The sequence below is a fragment of the Crinia signifera genome, chromosome 6, assembly GCF_055691185.1.
Source record: "Crinia signifera chromosome 6, ASM5569118v1, whole genome shotgun sequence".
Classification (NCBI taxonomy): domain Eukaryota; kingdom Metazoa; phylum Chordata; class Amphibia; order Anura; family Myobatrachidae; genus Crinia; species Crinia signifera.
The window spans coordinates 115,201,958-115,221,685 of record NC_139222.1 but is presented as its reverse complement, the minus strand read 5'-3'; the positions used below and the strand labels follow the sequence as shown (position 1 = coordinate 115,221,685).

The 19,728-nt window shown below is 41.4% G+C and overlaps 1 protein-coding gene across 1 annotated transcript in view; it reads right to left on the bottom strand.

The window, feature by feature from the left end:
• LOC146009634 (piezo-type mechanosensitive ion channel component 2-like) overlaps window positions 1–19,728 on the bottom strand; it is an 87,740-nt gene that overhangs the window by 9,534 nt on the left and 58,478 nt on the right. The window contains exons 36-46 of the mRNA XM_083150085.1: window positions 18,683–18,876; window positions 18,378–18,503; window positions 17,547–17,786; window positions 14,733–14,991; window positions 12,079–12,267; window positions 11,660–11,861; window positions 3,339–3,468; window positions 3,053–3,200; window positions 2,705–2,919; window positions 1,208–1,366; window positions 898–1,045 (exon numbers count right to left, since the gene is read on the bottom strand). Coding sequence (XP_083006211.1) covers window positions 898–1,045; window positions 1,208–1,366; window positions 2,705–2,919; window positions 3,053–3,200; window positions 3,339–3,468; window positions 11,660–11,861; window positions 12,079–12,267; window positions 14,733–14,991; window positions 17,547–17,786; window positions 18,378–18,503; window positions 18,683–18,876 — 2,010 coding nt within the window. The remainder of the gene's footprint in view (window positions 1–897; window positions 1,046–1,207; window positions 1,367–2,704; window positions 2,920–3,052; window positions 3,201–3,338; window positions 3,469–11,659; window positions 11,862–12,078; window positions 12,268–14,732; window positions 14,992–17,546; window positions 17,787–18,377; window positions 18,504–18,682; window positions 18,877–19,728) is intronic.

Genomic DNA, 19,728 nt, shown 5'->3' with positions numbered 1-19,728 from the left:
ATATTTTATGGAACCTGTAGAACTACGTTGGTTGTGGGACAGACTATGCTGAAACAGCCCCCAACAGTTGGCAAGCCACTGGTATTCATATTTAGATGTACTGTACATTGTATAGGTCACTTACCATAAATCCTCTCAGATGCTTATAGAATCTTTATTCTAAAAGCATTATACCAAGGGCCTGGGCACTAAGCCACAAAAGGTCCCTCTCTCACATCCTGCTGCCACAGCTCCTCCCTAGTTTACCAATGACTAAACAAGGAACTACAAGATGTAAAAAACTAAATTCGTCACATTTCTACATGCACTTCACCAGCGATTCTCAAACTGTGGGTCCTGACCCCCAAAGTAGGTTGCAACCATCTCAGCATGGGGGTCGTGACTCCATATTCCTGACCATCAGGCTGATGACTTCTTTGATCTCTCAGGCCATGATCCAAGGAGTCTGAAAAATCTGTTGAATTGTCTGTTACTTCATACTCCACAAAGTTACTGTGTATGTGCGGTCTGTTGACAACACATGTGTGATGACCATTCTGTGGTTACTTGCTTGGGTCCTGTAATGATTTTTATTGTATGACAGGGTCCAGAGTAAATTGTTTGAGAACCCCTTCATTAAAAAAGAGTAGCTGTGGTTGTCTCCATGTCTGGTGGCTGGCTGGGAGGCAGGGAGAGCAGGCTGCCTTGTATCTCTGATTGTGACCACCACCCACATCTGGTCAAAGGCAACAAGACTTGTGGAACTCTGGGCAATTACCCATTGTGCCGATACATTAAGATGTTTATTACCAACAATTTAATATATATATATTTATTTTTGTAGTCTTGATTGGGGCGTCATCACAGCATATCTAATATGAACCAAGTGTTTTTATTGTATACATAAACAGTTTGTACCTTCTCAGACTCTCGCCAGCACTTCATAATGAAGATATTAGCATATATATCCTCCACACATATCCAGCTCGACAGGCTGAGAGTGGTGTCTGTCCATATCCAATCCATCACAGCCCTCATTTCAGTGAGGAAAGGGACCATGCGGAAGCTATGGAAAGGAGAAACGTAGTTTCTTATTGCTGAATGTTCTATCTTACGAGCATAATATTCACATATAAGTTGCTTACCGAGTACCAGGCACAATATTTGGACAATTACTAAAGAGTATATTCCCCTCAAAAACAGGGTATTTTAAAGAAATATATCTCACCCCTGGAATAAGAAGAGGTTGATGCAGTTGTAACTCTTTGTTAAGAAGTTGCCCAGCACTCTGTTAGGATAGCCACATTTGATCTGGTACGCAGACAGACCGAAGTATACACATTTCACAAAGTACCAAAGCTGGGCCACGCTGTTGGTATTAAATCTCCTGCAGGACAGAAAAGGAGTAGCAAGTGATCCTGCTGAAACAGTCTAAATAAAAAACTAAATAGACGTGACCAATGCATGTATAGCTAAACAATATCATTTGAATAGATAATTCAAAGATTTTAGAGGTACCTTGATTTGGAGCAGCAATGCCAGCATTACTAATCATTTCCTCAAGCTTTTTGTGTCATTTTAGATCAAGTGGAGGGGGACATACTAATAATGGAGTAAACAAAAAATTTAGATGAACACACACCCCGTAATCTGTGACTGGTCAAGCTGATCAGGGGGATCTGAGGCTGTGGAGTGAGTCATCTCCATTGGGTCCAGTGGTTAAGTGTTTTTTAAATGATATAGCCACTCCACCTCCCCTGCTGTTCAGTCTTGAGATCTGAATCTCTGTAATACAGGCCAGATCTGCTGATTCATAAGATCGGCAATTGTAGCAGTCTTGATTCTTATAGATCTGGCATTACAAAAGTCAGAGCTGATTGAGATACCAATCAACCAAAATCTGTAGAAAGCATTGACTGCTCAGTAAAACATTACTGGCCAGGCTTGGTTTGTTTAGTACTGCATGGGCAGCAAGTATATCATTTAGTTGTATGCATAAAATAGATCTCAACAGCAGTGTCATGACTGCACAGATGCACAGTCACTGCAGAGATGCAAGGAGGCAACCTGCTCGAGCTTTGTCTAATATGAACATAACACTGCATACATTGAGATTCCAAAAACTTCAAAACACTCTAATCTATGCACTCTAAACACTCGAATTATATATGTCTGTACCCCTTAAACATATGCACAACTGTCAGGTACCTTAGTTCACTGCCATGTATCTTGGTATGATTGGTGTAACTCCAAGGACCCATGTGCAGCTGTGCAAACTCTACTGTACAGTCTTAATAAGGAGAAGAATCTCCAAAATACCTGCTAAACTGTGCATAGTAATGCTCATGGTGTATACTGATAATGCTGTGCAATTTACTGAGCATATTACTAAGCATTATTTATGCTGTGGATTACTACTAGGCATTTCACTGGGCACTATGATATGCTGTACAAGGTGTTCCATTTAGGTGGGTTGGGAAATTGTGGCCGCTGATGTATGGGGGACATTACATGGGAGCCATCAATGATGCATAAGCATAGTGATATTATAGCTATAATCTAGCTTTCCCCAATTATCTAGGTAACCGTCTGTTGTCCAATAAGTAAACAGGATTTACAAAATATGATCAATCTGAAGTTTTCACATAAATTTTAACAAGAACATTTCATCATTTAAATGAAAATGGAGGTTCTGTGCCTTATATTGGATGGCTGAGCACTGTACCTTTCAGTAACTCCAGGTAAGATAAAAAACATCCAAAAATGAATTCCAAACACAAGAACGACCTGGAAAACACACTTTCCGAACATTGTCTTTCGCAAATAGATGGCTCTGTCAACAATCATGGTGCCGAACTGCAGGAGAAGCATAACAAGAAAGGCCTCCGGTACCTGGTCCTCAGACAGCGACTCAGTGATATCTGCTGCAGCAGAATGTTTCTGTGGGCAACAATTGCTGGTATTCATTGTCTAGACTTATGGACAGAGTCTTCAACAATTCATAGTATACTGTATAATCTTTTGATCAGAAGCATTTAAAATGATCTTCTAACCTTGGACAGTAAATCCTTACCCCAAATGCCCAATATCCAAAGATGACAATAATAAAATTGATAACATCGACCAGAAACATAAGGGCATAGACGTCACAGACAGGGCTGTACTCAGGGTGTATGATATCATAGAAGAACTGTCTAATCGGCAGGTAGATCTGCAGGGCGCTGAGAAAAAAAAATAGATACAATATAATTTGTTTACAAGCCAAAAAAGCCAGTGCTAACGCTTTCTCTGGATTAAGAACAGCAAAGAGATCTGGTAACATGGCTGAGTTGTCCCTATACACAATTATGTAATGTTACATTTTCACCACCAGTTTCTTCAATTTGATCCACTGCTGTTTTAGCCTCTCCTTCATCGTCTGCCGTTTCTTTTTGGGGTTACGTTTGAAACAATTCCATTTTCTTTTGGTGTCTTTCTTTTGTGGGGTACCTGGCAGGCAACAAAAACAGGATGTTAAATTTTTTTTAAAATTCCACTAAGGGACGTTGTGACCATGGGGTTTAGAAGGTAGTAACGCTAAGTTTTAATTCTGCACAATTTTATAAAGCTTCTCCCTAAACATATAAATGTTTCTATCAGGAAAACTGTTATTAACTAACCCCCAAAGAAGGGATTTTAACACACAAACCAAAGAACATAGGTTTTCCCAACATGGAAATACTGGTAAATTGGTTTCTCAAAACTGGAACCATTGATATACTGATGACTATTAGCTAGTATTTTGTTTAAAACTGCCCAATCACCTGGACTCTCCCCCCTTTATATCTCCTTAGTCTAGAAAAAGGAAAAATGTAGAAAAAATAATAGGTTGAACTCGATGGACTAACATCTTTTTTCATCCTTAATTACTATGGTACTATGTTACTATGGGCCTTGTCCTTCTGACAAAATCCTTCTTAGATGGACAAAACCTCATGCACTGCAGGTGAGGCAGATGTAAATTAGATTTGGGTGAGTTATTTTGTGCAGGGTAAATACTGGCTGCTTTATTTTTACACTGCAATATAGATCACACTTTGAAGTCAAATCCTACCCAAATCTAATTCTCTCTGCACAAGTAACATCTGCCCCACCTGCAGTGCACATGGTTTTGTCCATCTAAGAAGGAATTTGTCAGAAAGAGTGAACTAGAATAAGGCCCTATGTCCATGATTGAACCAGTTCCATTCACAAGTTCCTTGATTTGAAATGTCCTCAAGTGCAAGTGTCCTATTATAGCAGAACCTTCACTTTCAAAATGTCATGATTGGCATTACCTAATCCTTAATACTACTCTAAGGTGGAAAACATTTCCTCCAGTACCTTCGTATAAAAATGTCATGACTCCCAATAAGTTTACTGTGTGTTCTGATAAATAATGCTGTTAGACAGTTGCTGAAGTTGAAACAAAATAAATTAAATCAGGCCAATAAACAAGTAATAGTATATTAGCTGTTTACTGTACATACAGGTTTTTTACAAGGGGCGAGTATCCCTTTAAAACAGCAGCAGGTTGGACTGTAACTTGGTATCTCCACTCAGTTTACATGTTTTTTCAATAAACAAGTAACAGTATATTAGCTGAGGCAGACATACTGTATGTGACTGAAGTCACATTATACGGGTAATAGGATTTCAGGATAGCCCAAGAGCAGGATGCATAGTTATAGTTTTGCAGGATTACCCAAATGCAGTGTATCAGGATTACCCAAATGAAGAATACAGAGGTACCCAAGATTACCCAAATGCAGGTTTTAACAGGAGAGAGGGACTTGGGGCATGGCCAACAGTTTCAATGCCCTACTGCACGGGTGTCAAACACAAGGCCCGCGGGCCAAATCCAGCCCGACAGACCTCGTCATGTGGCCCACGCAGCCGCCGCCAGCCTTCACCTTTTATTCTCTTTTTTGAGATCTTTTTTGAGAGGTTTTTTTTGCACTGCCGGCGGCCATGTTCCTGTGGTCTTATAAGATGTCTGCGGCCACAGGAACATGGCCGCCGGCCTCAACGGCTACGTGGAGGAGGGCCCGGCAGCCTGTTCCCTCTTAACGAGGCAGTGGCAGACGCTGGGTGGGGACGTCATGACGATGACGCCTCCCACCCACGTGTCTGCAGAGAGGAAGGAAGGCAGGCCGAGTCGGGGGGCCGCAGCAGGACAGGCCGCAGCGCAGAGAGTGGAATTGAAATTACTGGAGCCGCAGCAGCAGCAGCAGTAAAGGAGCCTGAGGGATAAAATACAGTAAGTTACATAAAAAAACAATATATCTGGTGGTGGTGTCATGGCATTACTTTTATATTATACAGGGGGAGCAGCCTGTGGTGCCATTATTATTGTATAGGGGGAGCAGCCTGTGGTGTCATGGCATTATGCCATGACACCACAGGCTGCTCCCCCTGTATAATAATAATGCCATGACACCAAAGGCTGCTCCCCCTGTATAATATAAAAGTAATGCTATGACACCACAGGCTGCTCCCTCTGTATAATAATAATGCAATGACACCACAGGCTGCTCCCCCTGTATAATAATTTGTGTCATGGCATTACTATTGTTATATTATACAGCGGGAGCAGCCTGTGCTGTCATTGCATTATTATTATACAGCGGGAGCAGCCTGTGGTGTCATTGCATTATTATTATACAGCGGGAGCAGCCTGTGGTGTCATTGCATTATTATAATACAGCGGCCCTTTGAGGGTGACCAAACTGCTGATGCGGCCCCCGATGAATTTGAGTTTGAATTTGAGTCATTTCCATCACAGTAGGGCCTACTGTGATGGAAATGACCGTATGGCTAACAATCACAATTGAAATGCTGTCTTTACCGACAGCATTGAAGAGGGACCACAGCAGAATGAGCCCGACTTCAGAAAATGTACGAAGCTTTTGAAAAACTATTTTCTCAGATAAAAGAGTAAATTTAATTTATCCTAGCATAATAGCAATCAAAAATATATTGTTTGAGAGCAATTATTGTTATTTAATATCTATACTATATGAACTAAAGTACTGTATTTGGCCACACCTGTTAATTATTGAATTCAGGTGTTGCAATAAGACCCATTGCCACAGGTGTATAAAAGCAAGCACCTAGCTATGTAATATCAATTTGCAAACATTTATGATATGCACGCACGCACGCATACAAGCTCCCATCCATGGTCGCACGCATACGAGCTCCCATCCACCGGAGCTTCCATCCCCGGCCCCCGGAGAAAGGGCACCCCGCAGACGGGAGGAGGACGAAGGGGGAGTAGGCAGAGGAGAGGCGGAACAAAACACGGTAACCACCAACCCCCTGGCCAGGACGGGTGCACTGCCACGGCCCCGGCATGACCATTGAGGAGGTGCACGGAATAGACAGAACAGGACACAGCACAGGACCCGGCCGCAGACGCACAGCTCGGCCCCCAGGGAGGAGGTATGATTAGACTATCGGGGGCAGCGGTGTGGAACTCAGCCCAGGGAGGGCCCAACTCCAGCCCCAGGCCTCACTGACTCTCCGCCCTTCCCCCCAACACCACCACCACCGCCCATGCTGGCTCTCCACGCTGGTTCTCCAACAGGAAGATGGCGCCGCAAATGGCTGCCTAGGAACTGTGCACTCAGCCATATGTAACCCCGTGTCTCCTGCATGATAACTGTACTGTCCCTGCTTATATTGTTACCTACCTGGCTGCTGCAACGACCATTGGCGCCCCTGGTGGCTGGCTAGGCGCTGTGCAGCTTGGCGGGTATATGTTCTCTGTGTGCCACTATACTGTCCCTGCTTACATTGTCACCTACCTGGCTGTTGCAATGACCAGTGCGCCGCTGATGGCTGCCTAGGCACTGTGCAGCACGGTGGGCATGTGTTCCCCGCATGTAATGTCTTAATGTAATTTATGTAATGCCTCGCCCCCCCCCCCCCTTCATCCCTGCTTGATGCTGCACTGTAAATCCACAAAAAAATCCTAATGTGCGCAAGCATACATGGCCAATAAAGTTGATTCTGTTATATTCTATACAAAATGGGTTGTTCTGAAGAGCTCAGTGACTTCAAGAGGTGTACTGTGATAGTATTTCATCTTTGCAATAAGACGGTTTGTGAAATGTCATTCCTGCTGGATATTTTATGGTCACTTGTAAGTGATATTACTAGAAAGTGGAAGCGTTTAGGAACAACAGCAACTCAGCCACAAAGTGGAAGACCAAATAAAAACACAGTGCATAAAAGTCGCCAAAGCTCTACTTATTCCATAGCTTAAAGGTCCATACACACTGGCCAATTTTGCCCAGCGTGTATGCTGACCAGTGACGAGGAAAATTGCTGGGCTAAAAAACGCTCAGGGCGTACACACTGAGCGTTTTTCCACCCACTTTAGTGATTTTCCCAGGTGTGGACGACTTTCCATAGCTGGACGCTATGGAAAACCATCCATACCATCGGCCAGGCCAATGATGATGTGAGAGGGCGCATCCGCGCTCACCGCCCACTGCTGCCCTGTACACACTGGGCAGCTTTCGAGCTGAAAGCAGCTCAATCTAATAAACTGAGCTGCTTTCAGCTCAAAGTCGCCCAGTCTGTATGGGCCTTAAAGGTTCCAAAACTCCACTTACATTGCTGTAAGCACAAAAACTGAATGTCAGGAGCTTTCATTGCAGTTTCCATTGCTGAGCAGCTGCATGCTAGGGTCATATGACCACGTCCAATGCCAAGCATCAGATTGAGTGGTGTAAAACATACAGACACTGGACTGTGGAGCAGTGAAAATGTGTTCTGTGAAGTGACGAATCGCGCTTCTCTGTTGGGAAGTCAGATGGGCAAATCTGGGTTGGGTGAATGCCGGGAGAACATTACCTGCCTGGCTGCATTATGGCAACTGTGACGTTTCATCAAGGAGGGATGGGGAAGGACCCTTATCTCCAGTGAAGGACAATCTTAATACATCAACATACCAACACATTTTGAACAATGCTATGCTTCCAACTTTGTGGCAACAGTTTGGACAAGGCCCTTTTCTATTCCAGCAGTGTAAGAAAAGAAAAGGGTTTGCTCAGTGGATGCACACCAAAGAAAATGGTTTCTGTTTTATTTAAAACTTAGCCTTTATTGGTTTCATTTTTAAAATAAATGAGAGGGGGGAGATTAGAGGGGGCCCTGATATCTGTGTTCCTTTCAATTGTGTGGGATCACAGGTCATGGTCCACTCCGCTCATTGTGAATTTAAGTAGAGGTTAAAAGCTTACGACATACATAGACACACACATATATAGTGAGGTGCTTATGCACCGTAAAGGTAAAGAAGTGTGTTTATAGATTAAAAATGTGGTCGCTGGGCCTGATCACTCTGTCTCTAAATTTGCTGCAGTGTTTTAAATAGGAGCTATCTTAGCCTTAACTGGCTTTATGTATTTGGAGTCGGTTATAGTTTGGTCTAGGAGCGTTTTTTGTTATCCTCCCACTTATGTTTTGTTGGTCATTTGTGGGGGGTACCCGGGTTGGTTACCCTGAAATTGCTGGTGCCTTAGCTGTAAGATGTCAGCATACCCGGGTTTGATTGCCCTGAAGTTGCCGGTACCCTGGTTATAAGATATTAGCAGCGTAAAGGAAGATGATTTCTTTTTAATCAAAAATGGATCAAATGGAAATTATTTTTGGATATTATTTTCCTGGCTGCTTCGTGTAGTTAACTATACGGTAATTAGCTCTTGTTTCCCCTTGGTATGTACCTCTGGTTTTTTTTTATATATTAACAGGAGCGTGGTTGAGTAGGATCGTGTCAGTAGGATGTTGGTGTATACACACTATATTCTCCTCTCTTTCAACCAGGTCCTTTATTCGGACTTTATTTGCTGGATAGATAGGATACACGTAATGTGTGGTTTATAATTTAATCTGAGGGTGTTCTCTCTTTAAATTATTCACATTTTTAATTTATATCTTTAATCCACTGCCAACTAGTGGTCTTTTCAATTAAATCTGGGAATATTTCTCTTTTTTAATTTTTCCCTTTATTATACTGCCATCTAGTGGCTGTTTGTGGAAATTGACAGGATTTTTTCAAGTATTTATATGTCTTGTCCTGTCAATTACAAATGGCCAGGCTTACAGAGGGTTAATACAGTGAATCTTAGGAGTTTATGTGATTTTATGATAGAGATTCACTCTATCTTCTCACTTCTGCTCCCAGCTATTACACTAGACTCCTTCTATGTCACAGTTCTCCCTTTCACACATATTATGCAACATTGTATTATATTTGTTTAATAACAATGCTATAGAGCAGGGGTAGGGAACCTTTTTTGTGCCAAGGGCCGTTTGTATGGGGAAAAAATCCTTCGGGGGCCATATGTAAAAATGTCTCTTACAAATTGTCCTGCTGCAGCCGTCCCACGCTTCTGCGGCTGCCGCTGAATAGGACTGACAGTCTCCGGCTGCTGTTGATTAAGAGGAATCTTGCGAGAACTACTGACCTCTCAAGAAAATTCCCCTCTACTTGACTCCCAGCAAAGCCGCCTGGTGGGTGGGAGGGCCACTCAGACGGCTACAGGGGCCACATACGGCCCCAGGGCCTGAGGTTCCCCACCCCTGCTATAGAGACAGAGTGTCAGTTCTCAGGTTCACACGTGTTTCACAACTCGCTTCATCAGAACCGCGAGTTGTGAAACACGTGTGAACCTGAGAACTGACACTCTGTCTCTATAGCAATGTTATTAAACAAATATAATACAATGTTGCATAATATGTGTTAAAGGGAGAACTGTGTCATAGAAGGAGTCTAGTGTAATAGCTGGGAGCAGAAGTGAGAAGATAGAGTGAATCTCTATCATAAAATCACATAAACTCCTAAGATTCACTGTATTAACCCTCTGTAAGCCCGGCCATTGGTAATTGATAGGACAAGACATATAAATACTTGAAAAAATCCTGTCAATTTCCACAAATAGCCACTAGATGGCAGTATAATAAAGGGAATATTTTAAAAAGAGAAATATTCCCAGATTTAATTGAAAAGACCACTAGTTGGCAGTGGATTAAAGATATAAATAAAAAATGTGAATAATTTAAAGAGAACACCCTCAGATTAAATAATAAACCACACATTACGTGTATTCTATCTATCCAACAAATAAAGTCCGAATAAAGGACCTGGTTGAAAGAGAGGAGAATATAGTGTGTATACACCAACATCCTACTGACACGATCCTACTCAACCACGCTCCTGTTAATATATAAAAAAAACCCAGAGGTACATACCAAGGGGAAACAAGAGCTAATTACCGTATAGCCAGGAAAATAATATCCAAAAATAATTTCCATTTGATCCATTTTTGATTAAAAAGAAATCATCTTCCTTTACGCTGCTAATATCTTATAACCAGGGTACCGGCAACTTCAGGGCAATCAAACCCGGGTAAGCTGACATTTTACAGCTAAGGCACCAGCAATTTCAGGGTTACCAACCCGGGTACCCCCCACAAATGACCAACAAAACATAAGTGGGAGGATAACAAAAAACGCTCCTAGACCAAACTATAACCGACTCCAAATACATAAAGCCAGTTAAGGCTAAGATAGCTCCTATTTAAAACACAGCAGCAAATTTAGAGACAGAGTAATCAGGCCCAGCGACCACATTTTTAATCTATAAACACACTTCTTTACCTTTACGGTGCACAGGCACCTCACCATATATGTGTGTGTCTATGTATGTCGCAAGCTTTTAACCTCTACTTAAATTCACAATGAGCGGAGTGGACCATGACCTGTGATCCCACACAATTGAAAGGAACACAGATATCAGGGCCCCCTCTAATCTCCCCCCTCTCATTTATTTTAAAAATGAAACCAATAAAGGCTAAGTTTTAAATAAAACAGAAACCATTTTCTTTGGTGTGCATCCACCGAGCAAACCCTTTTCTTTTCTTACACTACTATTGTACCCATTTGCCTGGATAGCACCCCCGCCTAAACTACTCAGATAACAGGCGGCATCTTCCTTATAAGGAAAACCCCCCTCCATTAAATTGTAAATACACAAGAGAGGGTAACGATAACTGTGTGCGGATCCCACTCTCCCCTTCCCCATTTCCTGTACATAAAACCTTTTCTATTCCAACATGACTGTTCCCCGGTGCACAAAGCAAGGACTATAAAGACATGATTTGAGAAGTTTGGAGTTGAAAAACTTGAGTGGCCTGCACAAATTCCCTGACCTCAACCCCATCAAGCACCTTTGGGATGAACTGGAATGGAGATTGCGAGCCAGGCCTTGTCGTCCAACATCAGAGCCTGGCCCTGACCCAATAACTGCTCTACAGAATGAATGGGCAAAACTTCCCACAGAAACATTCCAAAATCTTGTGGAAAGGCTTCCAAGAAGAGTAAAAGCTGTTATAGCTGCAAAAGGGACACCAACTCTATATTAACATGTTTAAAAAAGGGGCAGACTAGATGGGCCAAGTGGTTCTTATCTGCCGTCAAATCAAATTCTATTAAAGTATATGTATTTAAATACAATGTCATTACTGTCCCTGGTCAGATATCTTTACTTAGACTTACTTTAAAAGAATACTTTTGTCCATATAGTATATATCCACTAACTTGTACTCCTAATGTGAGTTGACACATAATGCATTAGTTTAATATCTAGTACCTTCAGTTACTGGTTTTTGGGACGTTCTCCTTTTTCTAAATACATTCTTTGAAGGGTTCTGATGTTTAAATAGATTCCATGGTCCAAGCCTAGAGTCCGTGTCATCCTCTCCCTTACTCCCTCGTTTTTTCTGCCGCCTAGTCTTCTTTTTCTTTTTGGACTCTGGTAGACAGACTTCTTTGTTATCCCACAGCCCATGGCACTACACAGGAGATTAATTATTACTATTAGCCACATCTGCCAGCAAAATTCTGCAACCATGCATCTTTCCAATTGTAGCTGCCTTACAAGACCCAGCATTCCAGGCCAGCTTACATAGGCAGAGTAAGTGAAGCCACTGGTTACCCAAGCTTGATTTATGTCATGCAATTCTTTTTTGTGCCTCTTTTTTAGGTTAGCCTTAAATGTGCTATACTTACTTTTAAGATGGACCTGTGCAAAAATAGAGCAAGAAGCTGGATTAAATCAAAGTGTACATAGCCATCTTTCTTTTCGATGCCAATTATGTTGGGGAGCCGAAATGGTTTATCTGCGTTCATACTCCGATATACTGTGGATGTCCATGGGAAGAAGCCAAACTGGAAAGAATACTTGATGACCACAGTAATCTAGTTATATAGAAAGATAACAGAGGAAGCTAAATAAAAAAAGATGAAAGGGAAACTTACAGCAGAAAGGAGGAATAAAATGAGGAAATGGCATAGAGCAGGGGTTCTCAAACGCAGTCCTCAGGACCCCACCTAGTTCACATTTTCCAGGTCACCTGGCAGGTGCACAGGTGCATTCATAACTCACTGACACATTTTAAAAGATAACAGGTGGAGCTAATTATATCACTTGTGATTCTGTGAGGAGACCTGCAAAACATGCACTGTGTGGGGTCCTGAGGACCAAGTTTGAGAACCTGTGGTATAGAGAGGAACAGTAGCAAAACCAAATGCACGTACACAGGCACATTTGCTCATGCCAATTAGATGCATTATACAGATGGAGCAATCCTCATCTAGCCGTCTCTGGATAGCCATGCTGAGCCAAGGCCTATTGTTCTCAGCTGCAATACAATACATAGTACAATACAGTAGGGGATCAGCAGAGTAATCCCATTACTCACTTAATCATATTAAAGGGGTTGATTAGGGTGGCTCTATCTGTACATACATACATACATACATACATACATACATACATACATATAATCTATCTATCTATCTATCTACACTATATGGACAAAAGTATTTTGCCACACCTGCTATTTATTTAATTTGGGTGTTTCAATCAGAGCCATTTTCACAGGTGTATAAAAGCAAGCACCTAACCATGCAGTCTCCATTTAAATTTGTGATATAAAGAAGAACTTAGTAACTTCAAGTATGGTACTGTAATAGGATGCCACCTTTGCAATAAGTCGGTTCATGAAATTTCATCCTTGCTAGATATTCCATGGTCAACTGTGATATTATTAAAACTTAAAAATTGTTTAGGAAAGATAGTAGCCACAAACACCACGAGTTTCAATGGCCAAGCAGCAGGCCGAGCATAGGATGGAGTGGTGTACAGCACAACCACACTGGATGGCGTAGCAGTGGAAACATGTCCTGTGGAGTGAGGAATCACACTTCTCACACTTCATCTGTTCTTTGTCAGATGGGCGAGTTTGGGTTTGGCGGATACGGGGAGAATGTTACCTGCCTTCAGAGCTGCCATCAAAAATTGTGGGGCCCGGGACTCACAAAAAGGTAGGGTCCACCTTCCCCCTTTCAAACCCTCAGTGTGCCTGGTGAGACCTCCTGTGCCCACAGCACTAGCCTATTCAACCTCTACATTGCATCAGTGAAATTATGACCAATTATACTTAATAGACTCCAGTCCTGGGCTCCCTGTCTGTCTGGGCCCAAGACTGGTGTCCTCACAGATGGCTGCCCTGTCTGCCTGAATGCTTTATACAACTGGGAAGTTTGGTGGATCATTAATATATATGGGGCTGTTTATGATCATTGTTGGGGCTTGGCCCTTTATCTTCAGTGAATGACAATATTAATGCATAAGCATATCAAGACATTTTAAAAATTGCTTTGTGTCTAACTTGGTGGAAATAATTTGGGGAAGACCCTTTTCTATTCCAACATGACTGTGTTCCAGTGCACAAAGCGAGGACTTTAAAGACATGGTTTGAGGAGTGTGAAAGAACTTGACTTGGTCACACAGAGCCCTGACCTCAACGCCATCAAGCACCTTTGGTATGAATTGGATTCTTGTGGAAAACCTTTCATGAAGAATGGAATCTGTTATAGCTACAAAATGGGGACCAGCTCCATATTACAGTATATATATTTAAACACAACTGTTGGAGCAATGGTCAGGTGTCTGAATACATTTGTCATAATATATATTTTTATATATATATATATATATATATATATATACATACACACACACACACACACACACACACACACACATACACACACATATATTGTAGCATGCCAGGATTGCCAGCCATTTCTCTCTAGTATACATGTTGGTGATGAAGTCTTGATAAAGATTTTCCTTGAATCAATAAGTCAACGGCATAGAAATAAAGTTAAAGAAACTTTACCTTTACTTTATGCACAGTAGTTTGGAACACTACTAATACATAATTAAACATTGTAAGGTGGGCTAAAATACTTTTGGATAGCCACCTACTCATGCAACCATATTTATTCTGTGTTACGAATTGCCTATTTCTGCCTGAGTAAAAATGCCTGAGTACTTTTATATTATAGGTATCATGTTTATCTGCTGTGCTGTGCATTGGCTTTGGATCATTAATTCACTAATTATATATATATATATATATATATATATATATATATATATATATATATATATATATATATATATATATATATATATATATATATATATATATATATATATATATATATGGTGGCTGGACATAAAAGAGTCGATGAAAGTGAGGACTTTATGGAAAGAATCTATTCAATATCAAATTCTAGTCTCTTTCATTAAATAAAAAACCCATCTGGTAAGTAGTTACCATATACATTGAGGGACTTCCCACACCACATACCTCAGTGTAGATTATGGCAGTCATCCAGAAGCGTTTGGTAGGCCTAGGTACAGATAGCATGGCCCAGAGAAAGATGAGGATTGGTAGAATCAAGGAGAGTATGGATGCAGACACCATTTGATTGAGAATGATGACAAAGTAGCAAAGCATTTCAGACTTGGAAACAATGGTGTTATAGAGGGCAAAACCAAGACGCAGAGGGCGTGGGAGGCTCTGATAGAACCTGTCCGACTTATCCAGCTCCTCATCATAATACATCCTGATGATCAAAATAGAACAAAACTGGCTTCATTTGATTGCAAACAGGTTTAGTTATAGGTACAATAGCAAATCAAGGACTGTAATGACAAAAGCTAAATATATCACTTTTCTAATTGATGAGTTTTTATTTGGGTGAAACACACACTTATATAGCACACACATTTATGTACCTACAAAATTGCGCTGCAGTGGGGAAAAAACGTACAACCGAGCAAACGCGATCTGCAGGGGAGATGGACTGCGGGGGGAGGTAATTGGCCAGCGCGCGGGGGGGGGGGTTTGCTGCTGCAGGGACCTACTTGTGAATACCAACAATAATCCGGTAAGAAGGATATCCAACTCAATGCCAGAACCAAAGGTGCTGGCTTATCGTTGGTGTACCTGTACAACACAGGAAAGCAGATGTATACAGAACACATAACACAGGAAAGCAGATGTATACAGAACACATAAGTAATATCCCTTTCACATTGCTAAGCTGGTCGGACCCGGGATCTCGGTATCATGTCCAACCCGTCCGGCGCTTTCACATTAAACCCGGGTCACCCCTTATACAGAGGGTGACCCTGGTTTAACCTTTCTTATAACCCGGGTCGAATTGTCGGGTTGGTTGACCCGGGTAATTAGCTTTGGTGCTTCGGGTCCACACGACGGCAACCCGGCAACTCGGTTCTGAGGTGTGGTGTGAAAGGGGTATAATTCACCAGGTAGCTAGCATGTGTCATCATAAGTCTGAGCAATACAACTTTTGGTGCACACACTTTAAATGCATCCAGTATATCCAAAAGACTACATACTGCTGGTTGTTGTTAACACAAGTGCACAGCATACAATAGCATGTAGGAATAAAACCTTTTCATATTTAGACTTGGGCCTGCATGCTTGCATTGTGGTGTGGTTTTTACATTGATATTTATACAAGCGCACTGTGTACATACAATGAAGAGGTGGTGTATCATCTGAACTGGCTCCTCCTATAATTCCAATCATACAGTCTCCAGGATCCCCCTTACTACTTTGACAATAATATAGTGGGTACTTATGTAATATCTGGGCTCCTGTCTTTCTTATGAGACCGTGTCCCCTCGCTGCGCTCGCCACGCTTCGGGCACGGTGGCTCGCTGCGCTCGCCACACTATATAAAATCAACTCCATGCGTAGTTGGATAGTAGGGGTATGAAAAAATGGGGTGCATTTAACATGGGAGCCCAGATAATACATAAGTACCAAAAAGTGTTATGGCAGTACTACAATCCCTGAAAAATGTAAAATGTAACTTTAAAAATATTATATATATATATATATATATATATATATATATATATATATATATATCGTTTATATGGCTCCACAAGGTTTCCTCAGCAGCTAACAATAAATATATGAGCAAAAACAAGTAAATAACTTGCAGTACAAGGCAGTTTAGGACAAGTACATGGTAAATAAAGACAGTTGCATCGGGACAGGATGCTGAAGTAATTATTAAGGTGACAGAGACCTACCGTGTTTCCCCGATAATAAGACACTGTCTTATTTTTTTTTCTTGAACAAAAAACACCATAGGGCTTATTTTAGGGGTAGGGCTTATTTTAATGAACATTGACAGCAAATGTCAAAAAACATGCCCCAAGTCCTCCTTAATAAACATGCCCCCAGTCCTTCTTAATACAGGTAAACATACCCCAGTACTCCTTAATAAACATGCCCCCAGTCCTCCATTATATCGGCAAACATGCCCCCAGTCCTCCATTATACCGGTAAACATGCCCCCAGTCCTCCTTACAGTAATAAACATGTCCCCAGTCCTCCGTGACAAAGGTAAACATACCCCAGTACTCCTTTAAGTCTCAATAATGTCCAGCTCTTCTTTGCAGTGACACAGCTCCGTTCTGCAGCCACGTGATGTGCGCGGTGACGTACCGCACCGCAATGCATCCATGGGAATAGAAGTGGCTTCAGAAGAAGCCTGTGCTTTTACACAACGGAGGTGAGGGGGGTTAGGGGTGGTGAGTGGGGGATCAGGGGGGTTTAGCAGGTGTAGAATCTATTGTCTGAACGCCAGATAATGAAATTTTACTAGGGCTTATTTTCGGGGTAGGGCTTATTTAGGACCAGTGTCCAAAATCAAGGGTAGGGCTTATTTTCGGGGTAGGTCTTATTTTCGGGGAAACACGGTAGGGTTAGGTGCCATTTCATGGAGTAAGCAGTATATAATTAAATATATATATTAAAAGAGAAAAAAGCATGTGAAGAGAGATGACCCTGTTTGTGAGAGCTTACATATATACACACACATTTTTCCATTACAGTTTTTTACTTATACAAAGCCTTGTGTTGTCTTAATTGTTTTAATTACTGTGCATATAAAATAATCCAGAATGTCGGTTTAGCACTAATGGCTATTCTCTCGCTGAAGGTTTATTTATAGACAAAAAACTATAAATTAAAAATAAAACTTTTTTAAATCATGCTGAGAATTTATCAGTTTTCAATGTATTTTATAAAAACTTTCAACTTTTCTTCAAGAATTCACTTATGCAGAAAGTGTCTTACTTGTTGAGTAGAAGTTCACTTGCAGTCAGCAACTGTGGGACATCAGCCAGAGGCCTGCTGCTTTCATCAACCTCATGGGATGATTCCTCAGCTTCAGATGACTGCAGTTCCCCTTTCAGAATAACTGTGCTATAGGAAGGTGGGAGCTCTGTTCTCGTGTGTTCTGTCATTTCTTCATCCCCATCATAGTCATCATCTTTCTGACCCAGTGGTAGTCTGTTGTCTGGATTCTGGTCATGACTACAGAAGGTCAAGTTTACATGAAATATACACATAGAAAATCGAGAACATATGATATCAGCCTTTATTTACTAAGTGAATGGGGAAATATACAAACTTGCAACTTACTAGTAATTCCTAAAAGATTTGCATGCAAGGGAGGCACATTAGTCATGGGACCAATAAAATGGGTTGTAGAGGTGAATGTAGGCACTTGGGAGATAGAAAACTTCACTGTCCTATAATAACAGAACTCTTCAGACAAAAGATAAACCAGGAATAACATGTTCCCTAATGGACTTTACTGAGGTCAAAATGGAACTATGGGGAGCGGACGTTGAATCTTTTATGAATTGGGAACCTCTGAAATTGCTTTGCACACCTCCATTTGTCCAAGACTAGCAACTTTGGATGCAGAAAATCCATACTTCAAATACTTAGATAGAAGTCCATGGAGCCATCTGACCCCATTCCTTACAAGCTAAAGTTGTCTACCCACTAGTGCATTATGGCCCTTTTTCACACGCTTTCAACCCATTGGGCTGAAATCTTGTGACAGTTATATGGGAGTCTTTCAGACCCTTCGCAAGTGCAGGTTAATGTGACATTTACCTTGAATCTAGACTATCAAGAGACGTTGCATCAAAAGCCAGCATACGTTGGGGCATCCGAGTCTTTGGGGTCTCAACAGGCTCAAGAATTTCTTCATAGGACAAAACCATATCCTCCGTGGCACAGCTGTCAGTACAAAAATTATGAAATCATGGTAGGATATATAAACCATATTACATTTACTCTTTCAGAAAAAAATATCTATCCCCTTGAACCAATATAAAGTTATTATACTACATACTGTATTTGAGAAGTCAATTTGTATGTTTAGGCCAAGCTTTATAAGAGAGGTCTCCAGATTTTACCTGGAAACATAGCTGTCCTGAGACTGCTGTGATTCCGCACTTAGCATCTTACAGATTTCCAGCCTCTTCAACTGAATGGTCTCTTCTATAATCCCATTGTGGTCCTCATTTTCCTCACTGGATAGAGTCTGCGTTCGTGACAGCTGTTTGGCCTTGTAATACTCTGTTATGCTTTCTTGTGAGGCTTCTTTACCCTGAAAACATTTTAATCAAAGTTGATTATCTCTTACATATTTTCACCAGCAATTAAAAACCATGGTACACGGTCCCTCCACGCATTCATAGCTAGAGTAACAAATAGATCCCATCAGTTAGGAGAGAGAGACAAGTGGTCTATAGATGCATAGGTGGTAGGAAGGGAACGGGACTCTGTGATGACAGGATGGAGTTGTCACCAGATGCACCTCCTCCTTATTGTTAGCCCCCAGCCTGGTGTCATGTAGGTCTGTAGCCCAAGTCATAAGAGAAGAGGAATTTGACAGGAACGTGTTCTTTACCCAGGGTCCTGTGAGTTAAGCCCAGCCTACAGGGGTTAATTGCTCATACTGTCAACCTTAACCTATGTAGATGCCACAAATGCCTGCCTCTGTTAGTAATTTTATGAGCAGGATGACCAACATGTGGAATGATTTATATACTGTAGTGTGTGTGTGTGTTATGTTAGATACTTTTCATTTGCCTATACAGTATATCTTAATTCCATGTATTTTTTCTCTCACAGATTGTAACCTAATAACATATCTCCCAACATGACCCTCTCCAGGTGGGACACATTGCTCAGCTCCTAGGCGTTCCTCTTAATGTATGATTGCCATCACCTGTGGTGAAACAGCTTTCTTATTAGTTAACCTGTTTAAAAACAGGTGATGGCAATCATACATTAAGAGGACAGTCCAGCAGCAGAGTAGTTTGTACCTCCTGGCATGGATCATGTTGGGAGGTATGTAATACGTGTGCCCAAGATGGCCTCCTCACTTGGCATTCTCATTGGTGGGATAAACAATGTATGGATCTTATATTTTTTAAGAATCCTGCATCTCATTTTA